The following is a 22,927-nucleotide window of genomic DNA, read 5'->3' as shown; positions in this document are numbered from 1 at the left end:
TCCTGATCCACCATCCTGACCACTGTTCTCCGTCCTGATCCACCATCCTGACCACTGTTCTCTGTCCTGATCCACCATCCTGACCACTGTTCCCTGTCCTGATCCACCATCCTGACCACTGTCCTCTGTCCTGATCCACCATCCTGACCACTGTCCTCTGTCCTGATCCACCATCCTGACCACTGTCCTCTGTCCTGATCCACCATCCTGACCACTGTTCTCTGTCCTGATCCACCATCCTGACCACTGTCCTCTGTCCTGATCCACCATCCTGACCACTGTTCCCTGTCCTGATCCACCATCCTGACCACTGTTCTCCATCCTGATCCACCATCCTGACCACTGTTCCCTGTCCTGATCCACCATCCTGACCACTGTTCCCTATCCTGATCCTACTCTAAGAGGCTTTGTGAATACGGGCCCTGATAAGACGACCGTAGTGAAGCAGTCTGTAAGTCTTTTCAGGGAACAGTGTCTTTGTGGCCATTGGACCTGGATCACAACAAGAAGTGGGGTTCTCTCTTTTTCCACCGCAGTGACTGAATCAGTTTTCAGGATTTGCACGGCACCTTGTAGAGGAACTGAGACCGTTGTAGATGTGAAACAGCCCATCAGGACATGTCATCGTACCCCGTCCGTCCGTCAGTGTGTGTGACATTCGTGTCTCTTTATATAGTGTGTTGGCGATGATGACTTCAGATGTTGTGTGGCCCCCCCCACCCCAAATCAAAAGTTGTTCATCCATGATTTAGTGTTTCTAATCTATAGAAACCCCTCTATATACCATGCCTACATATCCCACTAAATGTGGGACGGACCTCTGTCTGTAAGAAGAACGCTGCATTCTCTTATTTATTTACAAAGCAATCTTACGGAAACTCCCTCTATATAATAACATTATTAATGAATATAGAAATCCTAAATTACCAAACCTGTTCACAGGAATGGATAACACTAGAGATCCCTCCAGTCTCCACAGATTTGGGAAAATCTGTGTTTTGTTTTTATGCCCCAAATTTGTGGAACATTCTGGAGAGTTCACTGCAGTTAGATGTGCTGGTGTCACTCAGGAAGTATAAATTATTGATTGAGGACCTCTATGTAGTTGAATGTGATGGTTTTAAAATGTTTGTTGTTTTTTTTGTGCTGAATTTGATTGTTTTATACACATGTTGTTTTAATATTCAGTTTTTTATTGTCATGTGTACAGGGCTCTTTTTATAAAACAGATTTGAATCTCAATGTGACTCTCTGTTTAAATAAAGGTTAAATAAATAAAATCCTCATACTGTATCTCTCCCTGTAAAGCCATGTGTTCCTGAGTGCGTTTCCCCGAGTCTGCTGCTTACCAAGCTGACTGATTTCAGGTCCTTCAGAAATCCCTCCCTCCCTCCTCCCTCCCTCCTCCCTCCTCCCTCCTCCCTCCAGCTCAACCTCCTCCTCTCCCCCCTCCAGCTCAACCTCCTCCTCTCCCCCCTCCAGCTCAACCTCCTCCTCTCCCCCCTCCAGCCCAACCTCCTCCTCTCCCCCCTCCAGCTCTACCCCCTTCTCTCCCCCCTCCCTCCAGCTCTACCCCCTTCTCCCTCCCCATCCATCTCCCTCCCTCCCCCCTCCAGCTCAACCTCCTCCTCTCCCGCCTGCCTGCCCTCCCTCTCCAGCTCTACCCCCTTCTCTCTCTCCCTCCCTCCCACAAGCCCACCTATCCTTGGGCTCCCTGGTATCAAGGGAGAGCAGAGAGATTTAAACAGCTTCAGTCTTATTTTCTCACCTTAAGGTCAGAGCCAGTGATCTGTGAAGCCCACATAAACAAATATGACTGTGTATGTTTTTTCGTGTGTGTGTGTGTGTGTGTGTGTGTGTCCACGTCCATATACTGTAACTCTACCTTGGGTGGCACATAGAACTCCAACAGGAACTTGTCACACCCTTCGTCCCTCCTGGTCTTCCTCAGCAGCAACCTACACTTCTGCCACTGAGGCACCCCTATACAGTTAGTATCATCAGCTACCATGTAACGCAGAGCCCCCTCTCTCTGGATCTCCAGCAGCTCAGCCTTGTGCCCCTGGGAACCCCTGGGAAGACGCAGTCTCTGGGACCATCTCTCCCCCCCTGGCTCCCCTCCTCCGTTGGCCCGTCTGACCCCTCCGGACCCTCCTACAGGGTCTGGTTCAGGGGAGGCGCGGCGGTGCCAGATCTCCTTCACCCCGTCCACCACACACAGACTCATGTTCCTCAGAGAGAATCCCTTCTTGAAGCGGGCCTTGGGGTGTCCCACTGAGACGTCCTCTGAGCTGCGTGACTGGCCCAGAGCAGAGGGCTTGTGGGCGGGCTGGGGGGTGCGGGAGGTGGCCATAGCCATGGAGGAGGAACTGCCTATCCCTTCTAGTCCTAAACCTCCACTGTCCATACTGTCCAGGGACTCGCTGGAGGCACCGGTGTCCTTGCGCCGCTGGTAGAGGTCGTTGTGTCCGTAGGGCAAGGGGCAGCCCTGGATGCCCAGGAAGGGAACAATGCTGTATTTGGGGGGAGCGTTGGAGCCGTCGTCCCCTGGCAAGAGCGAGGCCTGGTGGTCCCTGGCCTGGGTGACAGCAGCAGAGAAACACTCCAGGAAGTGTCTGGCGAAGTGCTGCGAGAAGCTGCTGTCGGCGCCCGGGGAGTCGTAGCACGGGTTCTCTGACAGGAAGCGGTGGAACTTGTGGGCAAAGTCGGCGGCGGAGGCACGGGCATGGAGCTCGCAGAACTCTCTCCAGTCGGGCAGCGGGCATGAGGAGAACTCCGGGCTGCCGGGCACTGCCGCGCCGTTCATCACTGGGCCATGCCAACCCACCTGGGAGAGGCTGAGAGAGATGACAGAAGGAAAGGAAGAGGGAGAGAGAGAGAGAGAGGTGTGAGAGAGAGAGAGCGAGGTGAGGGAGAGAGAGCGAGGTGAGAGAGAGAGAGAGCGAGGTGAGGGAGAGAGAGCGAGCGAGGTGAGAGAGAGAGAGCGAGGTGAGAGAGAGAGAGCGAGCGAGGTGAGAGAGAGCGAGGTGAGAGAGAGAGAGCGAGCGAGGTGTGAGAGAGAGAGCGAGGTGAGAGAGAGAGAGCGAGCGAGGTGTGAGAGAGAGAGCGAGGTGAGAGAGAGAGAGCGAGCGAGGTGAGAGAGAGAGAGCGAGGTGAGAGAGAGAGAGCGAGCGAGGTGTGAGAGAGAGAGCGAGGTGAGAGAGAGAGAGCGAGCGAGGTGAGAGAGAGAGAGCGAGGTGAGAGAGAGCGCGAGGTGAGAGAGAGAGCGAGGTGAGAGAGAGAGCGCGAGGTGAGAGAGAGAGCGCGAGGTGAGAGAGAGAGCGCGAGGTGAGAGAGAGAGCGCGAGGTGAGAGAGAGAGCGCGAGGTGAGAGAGAGAGCGCGAGGTGAGAGAGAGAGAGCGAGGTGAGAGAGAGAGAGCGAGGTGAGAGAGAGAGAGCGAGGTGAGAGAGAGAGAGCGAGGTGAGAGAGAGAGAGCGAGGTGAGAGAGAGAGAGCGAGGTGAGAGAGAGAGAGCGAGGTGAGAGAGAGAGAGCGAGGTGAGAGAGAGAGAGCGAGGTGAGAGAGAGAGAGCGAGGTGAGAGAGAGAGAGCGAGGTGAGAGAGAGAGAGCGAGGTGAGAGAGAGAGCGAGGTGAGAGAGAGAGAGCGAGGTGAGAGAGAGAGCGAGGTGAGAGAGAGAGCGAGGTGAGAGAGAGAGCGAGGTGAGAGAGAGAGCGAGGTGAGAGAGAGAGCGAGGTGTGAGAGAGAGAGCGAGGTGTGAGAGAGAGAGCGAGGTGTGAGAGAGAGAGCGAGGTGTGAGAGAGAGAGCGAGGTGTGAGAGAGAGAGCGAGGTGTGAGAGAGAGAGCGAGGTGTGAGAGAGAGAGCGAGGTGTGAGAGAGAGAGCGAGGTGTGAGAGAGAGAGCGAGGTGAGAGAGAGAGCGAGGTGAGAGAGAGAGAGCGAGGTGAGAGAGAGAGAGCGAGGTGAGAGAGAGCGAGGTGAGAGAGAGAGAGCGAGGTGAGAGAGAGAGAGCGAGGTGAGAGAGAGAGAGCGAGGTGAGAGAGAGAGAGCGAGGTGAGAGAGAGAGAGCGAGGTGAGAGAGAGAGAGCGAGGTGAGAGAGAGAGAGCGAGGTGAGAGAGAGAGAGCGAGGTGAGAGAGAGAGAGCGAGGTGAGAGAGAGAGAGCGAGGTGAGAGAGAGAGAGCGAGGTGAGAGAGAGAGCGAGGTGAGAGAGAGAGAGCGAGGTGAGAGAGAGAGAGCGAGGTGAGAGAGAGAGAGCGAGGTGAGAGAGAGAGAGCGAGGTGAGAGAGAGAGAGCGAGGTGAGAGAGAGAGAGCGAGGTGAGAGAGAGAGAGCGAGGTGAGAGAGAGAGAGCGAGGTGAGAGAGAGAGCGAGGTGAGAGAGAGAGCGAGGTGAGAGAGAGAGAGCGAGGTGAGAGAGAGCGAGGTGAGAGAGAGCGAGGTGTGAGAGAGAGCGAGAGCGAGGTGAGAGAGAGAGCGAGGTGAGAGAGAGAGCGAGGTGAGAGAGAGCGTGTGGGGGGGACGTCCTTTCACCACCAAGCCGTGCCAACATACCGTGTGTCTGTCACCAATAGCAGGGAAAGAGACATTACAGTGAGAATGTGTGGATCCTAGAATGTACAATGACAGCTCCAACAGTCCCTGCCGTGTGAAAAACAGAAGATGTGGGAATGAAACAAGACTGCTGAGGCTGGGAGATCGTGAGCGTGTTTGTCATTTCCCTAAATAGAGACGACAGGCAGCAACCCCAGTCCTTCCCTCTCTGTGGAAGAACGATCTCTCCACACAGAAAATCACACCAATCACAAGGTTCATATACCAGCTGACATCATATGTTGTTAAGAGGTTATTGACATGGACATGACTAGAGCCAGATGGAATCTGCAGGAAATCATTTCCTTTTAATAGTTTTTATCCGGCTGTGTTCATCTAATAAAAATACTAATCTGTATCCTTGTTTTGTACCAGTGTTTGGTTTGGAATTCTACAGATAGCATGACTAAAGCGCAGATACAATATAATTAAATACAATCCAATTCAAGAGAAACTTAGAAAAATATATGAACTGTTTGTCAGCTAGAAATCTATCATTTCTATGTTTAAACTCTAACTGTTCTGGTGAGTTCTACCTCTCTTCCCTTTGTCTGTGGGCAGCCTGAATTAGTTGTTATCCCTATAAATCAATGTGACAGCGGTTCCTTCTCTCCTACTGGAGATACTCATCCCACTCATCTATCTCACTCTCATCCCCCCACCCCCATCTCTCTCATCCCTCCCATCTATCTCACTCTCATCCCCCCACCCCCATCTCTCTCATCCCTCCCATCTATCTCACTCTCATCCCCCCACCCCCATCTCTCTCATCCCTCCCATCTATCTCACTCTCATCCCCCCACCCCCATCTCTCTCATCCCTCCCATCCATCTCACTCTCATCCCCCCACCCCCATCTCTCTCACCCCCCCATCTATTTCACTCTCATCCCCCCACCCCATCTCTCTCACCCCCCCCATCTATTTCACTCTCATCCCCCCACCCCCATCTCTCTCACCCCCCCATCGATTTCACTCTCATCCCCCCCCCCCATCTCCTTCATCCCTCCCATCTTTCTCCCTCACCCCCCATCCTTCTCATCCCCATCTCTCTCACCCCCCCATCTTTCTCTCTCATCCCCCCCATCCTTCTCATCTCTCCCCCCCCTCTCAGACCTCTCACCCCCGATCTCTCTCTGTCTCACTGGGTGTATGACTCAACCCTATCCCTTCTCTCCCTCCCTCCCTCGCTCTCTGGCCCGTGCCAGGCCCAGGCTGTGCCAAACCACATCAGATCACACACAAACGCACTCGCTCTCTCCCCCTTCTCTATCTCATTTCTCCCCCCTCCTACACTCTCCTCCTCCCCATTGCTAGCTCTCTCTCTCTCTCTCTCTTCCCCCCGTTCTCTCCACTCTGAAGCCCTGCAGTAAAGAACCAACTGAGCTGGATTAAAGTCAGGTCACATGAAGGACCCAGTACATACAGCTGAGGGAGCGAGAAAACCCCCAGTACATACAGCTGAGGGAGGGAGAAAACCCCCAGTACATACAGCTGAGGGAGGGAGAAAACCCCCAGTACATACAGCTGAGGGAGGGAGAAAACCCCCAGTACATACAGCTGAGGGAGGGAGAAAACCCCCAGTACATACAGCTGAGGGAGGGAGAAAACCCCCAGTACATACAGCTGAGGGAGGGAGAAAACCCCCAGTACATACAGCTGAGGGAGGGAGAAAACCCCCAGTACATACAGCTGAGGGAGGGAGAAAACCCCCAGTACATACAGCTGAGGGAGGGAGAAAACCCCCAGTACATACAGCTGAGGGAGGGAGAAAACCCCCAGTACATACAGCTGAGGGAGGGAGAAAACCCCCAGTACATACAGCTGAGGGAGGGAGAAAACCCCCAGTACATACAGCTGAGGGAGGGAGAAAACCCCCAGTACATACAGCTGAGGGAGGGAGAAAACCCCCAGTACATACAGCTGAGGGAGGGAGAAAACCCCCAGTACATACAGCTGAGGGAGGGAGAAAACCCCCAGTACATACAGCTGAGGGAGGGAGAAAACCCCCAGTACATACAGCTGAGGGAGGGAAGGGGAGTTTGTGGAGGGAAGGGGAGAAAGGAGGGAGGAGGAGAGGATAGGAGGGAGGAGGAGAGAGGAGGAGAGGAGGGAGGAGGAAGGGACAGGAAGGAGGAGAGGAAGGGACAGGAAGGAGGAGAGGAAGGAGGAAGGGACAGGAAGCAGGAGGAGCGGATGACAAAATGAAAATCAGAAGAGATTCATGTTAAGTGAAATCCCTCGTCTCTCAACTCTGGATCCTGTACCAGAGGATATACAGCAGGAATGATCGGCATTGCATCAATGTGTCCAGTCTTCCCTCAGATGAATCCCAGCCAGAAATCAGCACAATGTAATTGAAGAATCCATAGTCTCGAATCAGTTCTGGGAAATTTGGACAACACTAAACAGAGTTATTTATCCAAAATGGAGATGTCTGGGTAAACCACTTCTCCAATCTTTTTGGCTCTATAACAAAGAACAAACAGCTAAAACATATACATGATCAAATACAAATCTTAGAATCAACTATTAAAGACGACCAGAACCCACTGGACTCTCCAATTACCTTGAATGAGCTACAGGACAAAATAAAAACCCTCCAACACTAAAAGGCATGTGGTGTTAATGGTATTCTCAATTAAATGATCAAATATACAGTCCACAAACTCCAATTGGCTATACTAAAACTCTTTTACATCATCCTTAGCTCTGGCATCTTCCCCAATATTTGGAACCAAGGACTGATCACCCCAATCCACAAAAGTGGAGACAAATTTGACCCCAATAACTACCGTGGGATTTGAGTCAACAGTAACCTTGGGAAAATACTCTGTATTATTATTATTATTATTAACAGCAGACTTGTACATTTCCTCAATGAAAACAATGTACTAAGCAAATGTCAAATTGGCTTTTTACCAAATTACCTTACGACAGATTTAAAAAAAGCTTGACTCAATTTGGCATGAGGGGCTGCTATGCAAATTGATGGAAAGTGGTGTTGGGGGGAAAACATACATGAACAAAGATGAACTAGTCAGTGGCCACGCCCACGTGAGCATAGACATTACGTCAGCGTCATAGACCGCCCTTTTCTACTGAAATCCATAAAACCCACTCCTGATGAAATTCACATCAGACTAAGCCAACCCCAGCATGAGCTGTGGTTGCCAATGGTTAAGACTAAGCAAACCGCGGTGTAAGCTAAGGTTGCAAATGGTTGAATTTCTGAAACCAAAACATGCCGGGTGACACTGGTATATGAAGTGGTTGAAACTACAACTCTACCAAAAGACAAGACTATTCCACATGGAGCATTGGCTACACGGCTAGAAATGGTTCAACTCTGAGACTATCGAGTCACTACAGAATAAGAGCAAATCTTAGATACAAATTACTAGTCTGCAGCTAGAAATGATGTAAACCTAGGACGAGAATAAAGACCACTGCTGAAGTATCCATTCTAACAACCAGAGAGACTCTGATGAACAATACAGGATGATTGAGGATTCCAACAGAGAAGACAACGACATACGGGCGTAAATATTACATTTTAGTCATTTAGCAGACGCTCTTATCCAGAGCGACTTACAGTAGTGAATGAATTCATTTCATGCATTTTTTTTTTTACTGGCCCCCCGTGGGAATCGAACCCTGGCGTTGCAAACACCATGCTCTACCAACTGAGCCACAAGGAAGACTGTACAGTTGAAGTCGGAAGTTTACATACATCTAGGGTGGAGTCATTAAACCTCGTTTTTCAACCACTCCACACATTTCTTGTTAACAAACTATAGTTTTGGCAAGTCGGTTAGGACATCTACTTTGTGCATGACAAGTAATTTTTCCAACAATTGTTTACAGACAGATTATTTAGCTTATAATTCACTGTATCACAATTCCAGTGGGTCAGAAGTTTACATACACTAAGTTGATGGTGCCTTTAAACAGCTTGGAAAATTCCAGAAAATGATGTCATGGCTTTAGAAGCTTCTGATAGGCTAATTGACATAATTTGAGTCAATTGGAGGTGTACCTGTGGATGTATTTCAAGGCCTACCTTCAAACTCAGTGCCTCTTTGCTTGACATCATTGGAAAATCAAAAGAAATCAGCCAAGACCTCAGAAAAAATATTGTAGACCTCCACAAGTTTGGTTCATCCTTGGGAGCAATTTCCAAACGCCTGAAGGTACCACGTTCATCTGTACAAACAATAGTACGCAAGTATAAAATACCATGGGACCACGCAGCCGTCATACCGCTCAGGAAGGAGACGCGTTCTGTCTCCCAGAGATGAACATACTTTGGTGCGAAAAGTGCAAATCAATCCCAGAACAGCAGCAAAGGACCTTGTGAAGATGCTGGAGGAAACAGGTACAAAAGTATCTATATTCACAGTAAAACGAGTCCTATATCGAGATAACCTGAAAGGCCGCACAGCAAGGAAGAAGCCACTGCTCCAAAACCGCCATTAAAAAGCCAGACTACGGTTTGCAACTGCACATGGGGACAAAGATCGTACTTTTTGGAGAAATGTCCTCTAGTCTGATGAAACAAAAATAGAACTGTTTGGCCATAATGACCATCGTTATGTTTGGAGGAAAAAGAGGGAAGCTTGCAAGCCGAAGAACACCATCCCAACCGTGAAGCACGGGGGTGGCAGCATCATGTTGTGGGGGTGCTTTGCTGCAGGAGGGACTGGTGCACTTCACAAAATAGATGGCGTCATGAGGAAGAAAAATGATGTGGCTATATTGAAGCAACATCAAGACATCAGTCAGGAAGCTAAAGCTTGGGTCTTCCAAATGGACAATGTCCCCAAGCATACTTCCAAAGTTGTGCAAAATGGCTTAAGGACAACAAAGTAAAGGAATTGAAGTGGCCATCACAAAGCCCTGACCTCAATCCCATAGAAATTTGTGTGCAGAACTGAAAAAGCCTATGTGAGCAAGGAGGCCTACAAACCTGACTCAGTTACACCAGCTCTGTCAGGAGGAATGGGCCAAAATTCACCCAACTTATTGTGGAAAGCTTGTGGAAGGCTACCCAAAACGTTTGACCCAAGTTAAATAATTTAAAGGCAATGTTTTTTTTCTACTGCATCATTGATTGTATGTTGTTTTACTCCATGTGTAAGTCTGTGTTTTTGTATGTTGTCGAACTGCTTTGCTTTATCTTGGCCAGGTCGCAATTGTAAATGAGAACTTGTTCTCAACTTGCCTACCTGGTTAAATAAAGGTGAAATAAAAAAAAAATTAAAATGTTACCACATACTAATTGAGTGTATGTAAACTTCTGACCCACTGGGAATGTGATGAAAGAAATCAAAGATGAAATAAATCATTCTCTCTACTATTATTCTGACATCTCACATTCTAAAAATAAAGTGGTGACCCTAACTGACCTAAGACGGGGCATTTTTACTAGGATTAAATGTCAGGAATTGTGAAAAACTGAGTTTAAATGCATTTGGCTAAGCTGTATGTAAACTTCCAACTTCAACTGTACATACATACATAGCAATTATTCTCGAATTAGTGGCCGTTCATGTGCAAAGGATTAGCATATCAATGAATATAATTACAGACTGTGTGCAATGAATCCATGTTGTCTTTCCCGCTCTCAGTCCACACCCCCTTCCCTTTGTCTACCAAGCCGTCATATCGGATTAGCCCACTAGGGACTTTTTCCCATCATTGTTAGTATCTGTTTGTTATGTATTTCCATGATTACTTTATTTATTTACTAATCCAATTTGTATATTGATGATTCATAATTTATGCTAGGGTTCGTGCAGATAACCAAGAATTTTACGACGTTCAAATGAGACTGATAGAAAGTAAGGAATAATTCATGATTGACTGCTATTGATATAAAAGATTTTCAGATCTTTAAGTGTGGATTCGGGAGATAGCCGCTCTATATAAACTAATGCTTCCGTGGTGCCCCATGTTATTAATGGTTTAATTCAATCACGTAATCAATGAAACTAGTGTCATCTCATGTAACCATAGTAGAGACATGACATAGGGCTCAGGTCCCAGGGGGGAGCGAGAGAGAGATGGGAGAATTCTAGTCCTATTTAACTATTGCTGTACATATACTATTTTTCAGATATAGATAGATAGATAGATAGATAGATAGATATGTGTGTGTGAGATGTATGTGGATAGAATATATATATATATATATTTTTTTTTACAGGACTACGCCAACGCGCGTCCCAATATGTCTTTATTTCTTAATTCCATTCTTTTACATGTGTGTATTGTTACATATCACTGCACTGTTGGAGGTACAAACACAAGCATTACATATTACTGTACTGTTGGAGCTAGAAACACAAGCATTAGGTATTACTGTACTGTTGGAGCTAGAAACACAAGCATTAGGTATTACTGTACTGTTGGAGCTAGAAACACAAGCATTAGGTATTACTGTACTGTTGGAGCTAGAAACACAAGCATTAGGTATTACTGTACTGTTGGAGCTAGAAACACAAGCATTAGGTATTACTGCACTGTTGGAGCTAGAAACACAAGCATTAGGTATTACTGTACTGTTGGAGCTAGAAACACAATCATTAGGTATTACTGTACTGTTGGAGCTAGAAACACAATCATTAGGTATTACTGTACTGTTGGAGCTAGAAACACAAGCATTAGGTATTACTGTTGGAGCTAGAAACACAAGCATTAGGTATTACTGTTGGAGCTAGAAACACAAGCATTAGGTATTACTGTTGGAGCTAGAAACACAAGCATTAGGTATTACTGTTGGAGCTAGAAACACAAGCATTAGGTATTACTGTACTGTTGGAGCTAGAAACACAAGCATTAGGTATTACTGTACTGTTGGAGCTAGAAACACAAGCATTAGATATTACTGTACTGTTGGAGCTAGAAACACAAGCATTAGGTATTACTGTACTGTTGGAGCTAGAAACACAAGCATTGTGCTACACCCACCACATCTACTAAATATGTGTATGCAACCAATAAAATGTGATTAGATGAACAGTGCAGCTTTTTTGGGGGGGGGGGGGGGGGGGGGGGCAGAATTACATGTGCTCCCGCGTGCAAAATCGCAAAACTCAAAGTACAGTAATATATTTCAACTCAAAAACATACCATTCTGTTCTTCTGAAATGCATAAATGTATTCCTTAAGCCCCACTCTTAACTTAATAATGAATTATCTTTGTGATGTGTTTATTGAATGGATTTTAATATTTGAATTGTATTGTTTGTGGTTTATCTTTGTACATATAGTATACAGTTACATAAACGAATGAAAAATGCTATTGTGTTCTTTGAAATGCATTTTATTTCGTATTCTAATGTTACAAAAAAAAAGAAAAGGAACCCGCACACTGCTCTCGCTGGTGTCGCTGCTCTCGCTGGTGTCGCTGCTCTCGCTGGTGACGCTGCTCTCGCTGGTGTCGCTGCTCTCGCTGCCCTTTTTAATGAGCTCTACGCATCGGACTGACGGCCTTCGTCAAAAGCTCTAACAAAGGCCGATACGTAGAGCTCATTAAAAAGAGCAGTGATGCCAGCCAGAGCCTTTTGTATTCTAAAATGTTACCTAAAACCTTAATAAAACACAACCAAATGATGATTCTTCCAATAGTATATATTAAACATATTTATTAGAATGTTGACTTTCAAAAGGCCCGACGGGAGGTCCAACGAGGCCAGGATTTTCTAGTGTTAATCACAGACACAGAAGCCAATCAAAGATCAGGTTTGCATTAGGATACACAGTGCATATTAAAAACACCAGTTATAACCTAACATTTTTATTTTACTCAATCTGATTGGGTGGGCCCGGCTCCTCAGTGGGAGGGCCTGCGTCCACCCAGGCCAAACCTTGCCTGCGCCTCTGGTTCTATCAAATTTTACATTCAAAAAAAAATAATAACCAAAACAATGTAAGGTGCCTTGTTAGCTTGTTGACAAATTCTGCCACATTGTTGCCATGTGAGATGTGTCATTAAGCTGAAACAACCAAGTGATAATAAATAGCTAGCTTCCCCTGTGACTGTGTGGTGGCTGGGAGGCAATCAAGCGCTGGTGGTCCAGCTAGCAGCAGAAAAACAGCAACACAAACAACGAGGTGCTAAGAAGAGGATAGGTGCCATTCTCGAGGATGCTGGACAGACTGTGTGTGTGTACACACACACACACACACACACACACACACACGCACACGCACTCGAAACTCGAGCCAGAGAAGCTGGTAGAGGAAGTGGAACAGTGGGTTTGAGACTGATCTGGAGCCTGATCTTAGTGGATACAGAAACATATAGTGAACATGGAGGGTGTCCAGATACAACAATCCACAAAATGTACACTCAGTGGCCAGTTAAGGAAAATGGATCGCTCCTACAGACAGTGAGTCACGTGGCCGTGGCTTGTTATATAAAGCAGGCAGACAGGCATTCAGTTGCTGTTTGATTGCGCGCGCACACACACACACACACACACACACACACCAGAGAGAAAAGACTGTCAGGAGAGAGGGGTTGTGAGATGAGGAGAGAGAAGCGTGGAGAGCCTATGGAAAGAGAGAGGGGAGGGCGGAGTTAGCAGAGAAGAGAGAGGGGAGGGCGGAGTTAGCAGAGAAGAGAGAGGGGAGGGCGGAGTTAGCAGAGAAGAGAGAGGAGGGCGGAGTTAGCAGAGAAGAGAGAGGAGGGCGGAGTTAGCAGAGAAGAGAGAGGGAGGCGGAGTTAGCAGAGAAGAGAGAGGAAGAGAGAGGAGGGCGGAGTTAGCAGAGAAGAGAGAGGAGGGCGGAGTTAGCAGAGAAGAGAGAGGAGGGCGGAGTTAGCAGAGAAGAGAGAGGAGGGCGGAGTTAGCAGAGAAGAGAGAGGAGGGCGGAGTTAGCAGAGAAGAGAGAGGAGGGCGGAGCTAGCAGAGAAGAGAGAGGAGGGCGGAGCTAGCAGAGAAGAGAGAGGAGGGCGGAGCTAGCAGAGAAGAGAGAGGAGGGCGGAGCTAGCAGAGAAGAGAGAGGAGGGCGGAGCTAGCAGAGAAGAGAGAGGAGGGCGGAGCTAGCAGAGAAGAGAGAGGAGGGCGGAGCTAGCAGAGAAGAGAGAGGAGGGCGGAGCTAGCAGAGAAGAGAGAGGAGGGCGGAGCTAGCAGAGAAGAGAGAGGAGGGCGGAGCTAGCAGAGAAGAGAGAGGGGAGGGCGGAGCTAGCAGAGAAGAGAGAGGGGAGGGCGGAGCTAGCAGAGAAGAGAGAGGGGAGGGCGGAGTTAGCAGAGAAGAGAGAGGGGAGGGCGGAGTTAGCAGAGAAGAGAGAGAGGAGGGCGGAGTTAGCAGAGAAGAGAGAGGGGAGGGCGGAGCTAGCAGAGAAGAGAGAGGGCGGAGCTAGCAGAGAAGAGAGAGGGGAGGGCGGAGTTAGCAGAGAAGAGAGAGAGGAGGGCGGAGTTAGCAGAGAAGAGAGAGGGGAGGGCGGAGCTAGCAGAGAAGAGAGAGGGCGGAGCTAGCAGAGAAGAGAGAGGGCGGAGCTAGCAGAGAAGAGAGAGGGCGGAGCTAGCAGAGAAGAGAGAGGGCGGAGCTAGCAGAGAAGAGAGAGGGCGGAGCTAGCAGAGAAGAGAGAGGGCGGAGCTAGCAGAGAAGAGAGAGGGCGGAGCTAGCAGAGAAGAGAGAGGGCGGAGCTAGCAGAGAAGAGAGAGGGCGGAGCTAGCAGAGAAGAGAGAGGGCGGAGTTAGCAGAGAAGAGAGAGGGCGGAGTTAGCAGAGAAGAGAGAGGGCGGAGTTAGCAGAGAAGAGAGAGGGCGGAGTTAGCAGAGAAGAGAGAGGGCGGAGTTAGCAGAGAAGAGAGAGGGCGGAGTTAGCAGAGAAGAGAGAGGGCGGAGTTAGCAGAGAAGAGAGAGGGGAGGGCGGAGCTAGCAGAGAAGAGAGAGGGCGGAGTTAGCAGAGAAGAGAGAGGGCGGAGTTAGCAGAGAAGAGAGAGGGGAGGGCGGAGCTAGCAGAGGAGAGGGCGGAGTTAGCAGAGAAGAGAGAGGGCGGAGTTAGCAGAGAAGAGAGAGGGGAGGGTGGAGTTAGCAGAGAAGAGAGAGGGGAGGGCGGAGCTAGCAGAGAAGAGAGAGGGCGGAGTTAGCAGAGAAGAGAGAGGAGGGCGGAGTTAGCAGAGAAGAGAGAGGGGAGGGGACATGTTTTTGCTCCATGGATCAGCTGTTAAAACAATCTGTCTGTGTGTAAGTAAGTGTGTAGGTGGAGAGACCACTGGGGACACAGAGGGGAAAGCAGGCCCACTCCAGGACCTTGGGGCTAGGGACCCTTACCCCAGCATAGCCCTCCACCTAGAAAAGACAATCGTTTTCCACAGACCAGACCCTCTAGCCTTCCCTGATGACCAAACACACTGGAAGAGACTATAGGAACCCTACACCACCTTAAAGGGCTCATTCACTTCAAAAACCTCAGCCTTTTCTCAGACAGACCCAATGTACCCACACAGACAGAGGGTCCCCATACCACAGACCCAATGTACCCACACAGACAGAGGGTCCCCATACCACAGACCCAATGTACCCACACAGACAGAGAGTCCCCATACCACAGACCCAATGTACCCACACAGACAGAGGGTCCCCATACCACAGACCCAATGTACCCACACAGACAGAGAGTCCCCATACCACAGACCCAATGTACCCACACAGACAGAGAGTCCCCATACCACAGACCCAATGTACCCACACAGACAGAGAGTCCCCATACCACAGACCCAATGTACCCACACAGACAGAGAGTCCCCATACCACAGACCCAATGTACCCACACAGACAGAGGGTCCCCATACCACAGACCCAATGTACCCACACAGACAGAGGGTCCCCATACCACAGACCCAATGTACCCACACAGACAGAGGGTCCCCATACCACAGACCCAATGTACCCACACAGACAGAGAGTCCCCATACCACAGACCCAATGTACCCACACAGACAGAGAGTCCCCATACCACAGACCCAATGTACCCACACAGACAGAGAGTCCCCATACCACAGACCCAATGTACCCACACAGACAGAGGGTCCCCATACCACAGACCCAATGTACCCACACAGACAGAGGGTCCCCATACCACAGACCCAATGTACCACCACCATATCAATTCAATTATATGGCTTTATTGGCATGGGAAACGTATGTTAACGTTGCCAAAGCAAGTGAAATAGATAAACAAAAAAGGTACAGTAAACATACAAAAGTTCCTAAAGAATAAAGACATATCAAATGTCATATTATGTCTATATACAGTGTTATGATGTACAAATAGTTAAAGTATGAAAGGGAAAATAAACATAAATATGGGTTGTATTTACAATGGTGTTTGTTCTTCACTGGTTGACCTTTTCTTGTGACAACAGGTCACATATCTTGCTGCTGTGATGGCACACTGTGGTATTTCACCCAGTAGATATGGGAGTTTATCAAAATTGGATTTGTTTTCGAATTCTTTGTGGATCTGTGTAATCTGAGGGAAATATGTGTCTCTAATATGGTCATACATTTGGCAGGAGGTTAGGAAGTGCAGCTCAGTTTCCACCTCATTTTGTGGGCAGTGTGCACATAGCCTGTCTTCTCTTGAGAGCCAGGTCTGCCTACGGCAGCCTCTCTCAATAGCAAGGCTATGCTCAAGGAGTCTGTATATACTCAAGGATTTTCTTAACTTTGGGTCAGTCCCAGTGGTCAGGTATTCTGCCACTGTGTTCCCTCTGTTCAGGGACAAATAGCATTCTAGTTTGCTCAGTTGTTTTGTTAATTCTTTCCAATGTGTCAAGTAATTATCTTTTTGTTTTCTCATGATTTAGTTGGGTCTAATTGTGTTGCTGTCGTGGGGCTCTGTGGGGTCTGTTTGTGAACAGAGCCCCAGGACCAGCCTGCTTAGGGGACTCTACTCTCTCCCCCACCCCACCCCACATCCACACCCTCTCTCAATTCAAGGGCCTTTATTGGCATGGGAAACATATGTTAACATTGCCAAAACAAGTGAAGTAGATAATATACAAAAGTGTGCTAACATAATTGTAAAAGGGTTTTCTAATGATCCATTAGCCTTTTAAAATGATAAACTTGGATTAGCTAACACAACGTGTCCATTGGAACACAGAAGTGATTGTTGCTGATAATGGGCCTCTGTAGATATTCCATGTCATTTTTTTTGTTGCCATTTCCAGCTACAATAGTCATTTACAACATTAACAATGTCTACAATGTATTTCTGATCATTTTTATGTTATTTTAAATGGACAATTTATTTTGCTTTTCTTTCAAAAACAAGGACATTTCTAAGTGACCCCAAACTTTTGAACGGCAGTAACTGTGTGTGGATCAGATGGTTTCAGTACCCTAGCAGTAACTGTGTGGATCAGATGGTTTCAGTACCCTAGCAGTAACTGTGTGTGGATCAGATGGTTTCAGTACCCTAGCAGTAACTGTGTGTGGATCAGATGGTTTCAGTACCCTAGCAGTAACTGTGTGTGGATCAGATGGTTTCAGTACCCTAGCAGTAACTGTGTGTGGATCAGATGGTTTCAGTACCCTAGCAGTAACTGTGTGTGGATCAGATGGTTTCAGTACCCTAGCAGTAACTGTGTGTGGATCAGATGGTTTCAGTACCCTAGCAGTAACTGTGTGTGGATCAGATGGTTTCAGTACCCTAGCAGTAACTGTGTGTGGATCAGATGGTTTCAGTACCCTAGCAGTAACTGTGTGTGGATCAGATGGTTTCAGTACCCTAGCAGTAACTGTGTGTGGATCAGATGGTTTCAGTACCCTAGCAGTAACTGTGTGTGGATCAGATGGTTTCAGTACCCTAGCAGTAACTGTGTGTGGATCAGATGGTTTCAGTACCCTAGCAGTAACTGTGTGTGGATCAGATGGTTTCAGTACCCTAGCAGTAACTGTGTGTGGATCAGATGGTTTCAGTACCCTAGCAGTAACTGTGTGGATCAGATGGTTTCAGTACCCTAGCAGTAACTGTGTGGATCAGGTGGTTTCAGTACCCTAGCAGTAACTGTGTGGATCAGATGGTTTCAGTACCCTAGCAGTAACTGTGTGGATCAGATGGTTTCAGTACCCTAGCAGTAACTGTGTGGATCAGATGGTTTCAGTACCCTAGCAGTAACTGTGTGGATCAGATGGTTTCAGTACCCTAGCAGTAACTGTGTGGATCAGATGGTTTCAGTACCCTAGCAGTAACTGTGTGGATCAGGTGGTTTCAGTACCCTAGCAGTAACTGTGTGTGGATCAGATGGTTTCAGTACCCTAGCAGTAACTGTGTGGATCAGATGGTTTCAGTACCCTAGCAGTAACTGTGTGGATCAGATGGTTTCAGTACCCTAGCAGTAACTGTGTGGATCAGATGGTTTCAGTACCCTAGCAGTAACTGTCCCAGGAGATATGGACAGGAAAGAGACATGACTACGAGCAGAGACAGAGAGGCAGCTCCAGCCTGCTAAAACACATCGACTAGGAGACATGAGCAGGGCGATCTGATCCAGTCCTCCAAGGAGAGGTTCTGTTCAGTACATCACGTTGATTAATACAACAACACTATTACAGCTGCACTCACACAGTCACGCACTGCTCTGAGGACTTCCCTGCCAGCTCAGCAGGGCTGTGGGTTGGGGACTCTCTCCCTCCAATTGGTTGAAATGGACTGCTGCTGAGGGCATTCTCCCACCCCAGGGACTCTGGGCCCTGTCATGCTTTCTAAGATTATCCTGGCAGGGACAAGTCATGTGTTCTCTTTACTACAGTAAACACATACACAGGAAGTCACTGCTGGGAAGAGCAGGAAATTACACAGGCCAAATTCACAACCAGACATAAGATAAATGATAGGCAGACACAGAACACACACAGACCTACAAGGGTAGAACGTCGTGTAAACACAGGGCCACAACCACACAGAAATCTATCCAGAAGCCATGTGTTTCCTCTGGGAATTATGTCTAAAATGAACAAGATGTGTTCCTTTGAGATCTAGAAGAGCAGATTAGACAGTGGAGGGTAGTCTAGTGTGACACTACGGGGACTGACTTACTCACCAAAGGAAGCCTGGCACCAGAGGCCAGAGAAACCAATGGCAGCATAAATGCATAGCAGAAGAAAGGATGCCAGAGAGAGGGAGCGGCAGACATTCAGAAGAAAGGATGCCAGAGAGAGGGAGCGGCAGACATTCAGAAGAAAGGATGCCAGAGAGAGGGAGCGGCAGACATTCAGAAGAAAGGATGCCAGAGAGAGGGAGCGGCAGACATTCAGAAGAAAGGATGCCAGAGAGAGGGAGCGGCAGACATTCAGAAGAAAGGATGCCAGAGAGAGGGAGCGGCAGAGATTCAGAAGAAAGGATGCCAGAGAGAGGGAGCGGCAGACATTCAGAAGAAAGGATGCCAGAGAGAGGGAGCGGCAGACATTCAGAAGAAAGGATGCCAGAGAGAGGGAGCGGCAGACATTCAGAAGAAAGGATGCCAGAGAGAGGGAGCGGCAGACATTCAGAAGAAAGGATGCCAGAGAGAGGGAGCGGCAGACATTCAGAAGAAAGGATGCCAGAGAGAGGGAGCGGCAGAGATTCAGAAGAAAGGATGCCAGAGAGAGGGAGCGGCAGACATTCAGAAGAAAGGATGCCAGAGAGAGGGAGCGGCAGACATTCAGAAGAAAGGATGCCAGAGAGAGGGAGCGGCAGACATTCAGAAGAAAGGATGCCAGAGAGAGGGAGCGACAGACATTCAGAAGAAAGGATGCCAGAGAGAGGGAGCGGCAGACATTCAGAAGAAAGGATGCCAGAGAGAGGGAGCGGCAGACATTCAGAAGAAAGGATGCCAGAGAGAGGGAGCGGCAGACATTCAGAAGAAAGGATGCCAGAGAGAGGGAGCGGCAGACATTCAGAAGAAAGGATGCCAGAGAGAGGGAGCGGCAGACATTCAGAAGAAAGGATGCCAGAGAGAGGGAGCGGCAGACATTCAGAAGAAAGGATGCCAGAGAGAGGGAGCGGCAGACATTCAGAAGAAAGGATGCCAGAGAGAGGGAGCGGCAGACATTCAGAAGAAAGGATGCCAGAGAGAGGGAGCGGCAGACATTCAGAAGAAAGGATGCCAGAGAGAGGGAGCGGCAGAGATTCAGAAGAAAGGATGCCAGAGAGAGGGAGCGGCAGACATTCAGAAGAAAGGATGCCAGAGAGAGGGAGCGGCAGACATTCAGAAGAAAGGATGCCAGAGAGAGGGAGCGGCAGACATTCAGAAGAAAGGATGCCAGAGAGAGGGAGCGACAGACATTCAGAAGAAAGGATGCCAGAGAGAGGGAGCGGCAGACATTCAGAAGAAAGGATGCCAGAGAGAGGGAGCGGCAGACATTCAGAAGAAAGGATGCCAGAGAGAGGGAGCGGCAGACATTCAGAAGAAAGGATGCCAGAGAGAGGGAGCGGCAGACATTCAGAAGAAAGGATGCCAGAGAGAGGGAGCGGCAGACATTCAGAAGAAAGGATGCCAGAGAGAGGGAGCGGCAGACATTCAGAAGAAAGGATGCCAGAGAGAGGGAGCGGCAGACATTCAGAAGAAAGGATGCCAGAGAGAGGGAGCGGCAGACATTCAGAAGAAAGGATGCCAGAGAGAGGGAGCGGCAGACATTCAGAAGAAAGGATGCCAGCCCATAGATTAGACCTCATGAGGTAAGAAAGGGGTCAGAGGTCAACGTTATACAACCCTCACATACCACACACTATGACCTTTGACCTGACCTCTTTCTTCCCTCATGGAGGTCATGTCAGCCCTGCCGGCTGCTTCCTGACTCTCAACCAACTGTCAGAGAGGAATGCTCTCTTCTCCAGGTAGAAATGGGACGTAGCCTAGCAACAGATCTAGAATCAGTTTTGCTCCCCCCTTCACAGATACAGCCTCTCCTATACAGACTGGTGCCTTCACAGATACAGCCTCTCCTATACAGACTGGTGCCTTCACAGATACAGCCTCTCCTATACAGACTGGTGCCTTCACAGATACAGCCTCTCCTATACAGACTGGTGCCTTCACAGATACAGCCTCTCCTATACAGACTGGCGCCTTCACAGATACAGCCTCTCCTATACTGGGCTGACATGATGACAGCAGTCAGGGAAGGCATAACTTACTGCACTATGGCCATACTATTTACAAGCATAATGTACTCAAGAGTACACACAAACATGAAACAATGCCTTTGAGGTGTGCTGTATCACAGAAATCCTTCCGACAGGAATCTATTGTTGTGTTCTGATTCTGCCTACTGTTGGTCTACAGGCGCCTCCAGTGCTGTAAAAGAAACAAGGACGCACTTATAAACACCCCACACGCCACTGTGCATGTTAAACACAGTAATTAGCGTGAGAGCAGACCGGAGACAAACAGAGCGAATGTAAATAGAGTGAGCAGCGTTCCTCCGTTATGACCAAAGGTGATAAAGGATAGTGTGTGAGACGCTCATTCCGCGACTCGTTTCTTCTTCCTGTTCCTCTCACCCACTAAATTCATTTCACAGATGATCAAAACACCCCGAAATTCAAGATGTGGGAATTCTCTTTTCGTCTTGAAACTATAAAAAGATGTGAACGGTGCAAAGATATGCTGTAATCAGAGAGTGAATAGTGTGAACTAATAGGTTACTGGGTCATATTATTTTGTAGACCGGTAACAAAACCATCAGATGTAAACATGGACTAGGTTAGCCTACATGTTGCACAGCACTGACAGGTACTAAGTGGCATGATGTTCGTCTGATCTTCACTGTAGCCTGTTTGATCAGAGTCTATCGAATGAAACAGGCCACAATAACAACATTATTCCTATATAAAAAGAGCCGTTACCAATTAGATAGAAGTGTAAAATATCACTAGCCTAGGCCTTTTAATCAATGGAATAATCAATATGCTGTGGTACCATGTGCGCGCGGTGGCGGTGCTCATGAATGAGAAATAACCGGCTATTGAACGGCTGAGCACCGAGTCCGCGGCTGAAAGAACGGATCCCCAAATCCGCGTCAATGAAGGACTGTTAACAGAGTAGACTTTATAGGTAAAGCCAGGACACAGACTGAGATTGGCAATGACTGCTGGAGACATGTTATTGTGGTCTTTGTTATTGTCCCCTCGAGAGACCTACCCCTAGATCCGCTAAATGGATTAGGGGGAAAAGTCCTTTACCGCATAGTCCCAATCCCGAGTAGCTTTTTCTTGAGGCCTCTGTGAGGAAGCCCATCAATCATTGAGGTGTAATAAGAACGGCATCAATCGAGTCTGTTATCGCCTAGGCTACCAGCAATAATGTTTATTAAATGGATGCGTTTCAGCACCAGGCGCGTTGTCGAGTAGACAGACGGCTATCCTTCAGCACCTGGAGCGAACAGTGAGGGCTGAGCCAAACTACCTAGCCTAGAATGCTACCCTCCTCACTAAAGCACGACGCAAACATTTTCATAGCCTATAAATAAAATGATATGTGGAACGTAGCCTAGGCTACAGGTTGGCGACCATAAAGGCAAATGGTAGGCTAGAATGCGCGCTAGAATGCGCGCTATAGCTCCCAGCAACATCCAAGCAGGTCGGAAGCCACAAAATAGAAAACATGAACGCAGCGGCGCTCACCTCGGTGTCCGACTCACTGCACGGCGCTACGCTGATGTCCGGGAGCCAATCCGTACACTGTTGGTTGTTGTTATTTTGTTGTCCAATCAAGGCCAATACTATGCATTACTTGTCTTCATATCGGAGATTAGGAGGCTACCGCGGCAACGTTACATTTTCTCCATATCCGCTCGACGCACACTAGACTTCAGGATCCACCGTCTCTCAGCCCAGGGATGGCTGTGTGTGTGCGTGTCTCAGCCCAGGGATGGCTGTGTGTGTGTTGATCTCTCTCTCTGATCTATTTAACAGCCCTCTCAGTCTGACCTTAAAGGGGCCGCGCACGATTCCTGCTTTCTCTAGGTCGGATCACGTGCCCTAGGTAGAACCGTTTCGTGTGTTTCTTTGTGTGCTAGAGGGAAGTCTATTATCTGTAATCCCACCAGGCTCCCTCTTTAACCCCCGCCCACGTTTGTTTTACTGTCCTGTGGGGACCAAACAATTGATTCTCATTCAAAATCCTATTTTCCCTAACCTCTAACCTTAAAAGGTATGTTTCCCTATCCGAAACTGTTCTGAACAGTCTGTGTATATATTATGACGTAATGTTGTGAAGTTTTAGTTCGTAAAGTATTTAAGTAAAAATACTAATTAAGTTGTTTTTGGGGGTATCTGTACTTTACTTCACTATTTATATTTTTGACAACTTTTACTTGACTACATACCTAAAGAAAAT

At 48.2% G+C, this 22,927-nt stretch overlaps 1 protein-coding gene across 3 annotated transcripts in view; it reads right to left on the bottom strand.

Moving 5' to 3' along the window:
• The window catches only part of sh2b2 (SH2B adaptor protein 2), a 36,330-nt gene extending 13,761 nt beyond the window's left edge, over nucleotides 1-22,569 (bottom strand). For 2 of the 3 annotated variants that reach the window (XM_045704081.2, XM_045704082.2), the window contains exons 1-2: nucleotides 22,213-22,567; nucleotides 1,886-2,837 (exon numbers count right to left, since the gene is read on the bottom strand). In XM_045704081.2, the coding sequence (XP_045560037.1) occupies nucleotides 1,886-2,806 (921 nt within the window). In that variant the 5' untranslated portion in view covers nucleotides 2,807-2,837; nucleotides 22,213-22,567. Of the gene's footprint in view, nucleotides 1-1,885; nucleotides 2,838-22,212 lie in introns of all 3 variants that reach the window. The other variant, XM_045704083.2, reaches the window with a different exon arrangement.
• Nucleotides 22,570-22,927: the final 358 nt, after the last annotated feature.

This window comes from Salmo salar, chromosome 20 (genome assembly GCF_965601325.2).
Source record: "Salmo salar chromosome 20, fSalSal1, whole genome shotgun sequence".
Classification (NCBI taxonomy): Eukaryota; Metazoa; Chordata; class Actinopteri; order Salmoniformes; family Salmonidae; genus Salmo; species Salmo salar.
This window is presented reverse-complemented; position numbering and strand designations above follow the sequence as displayed.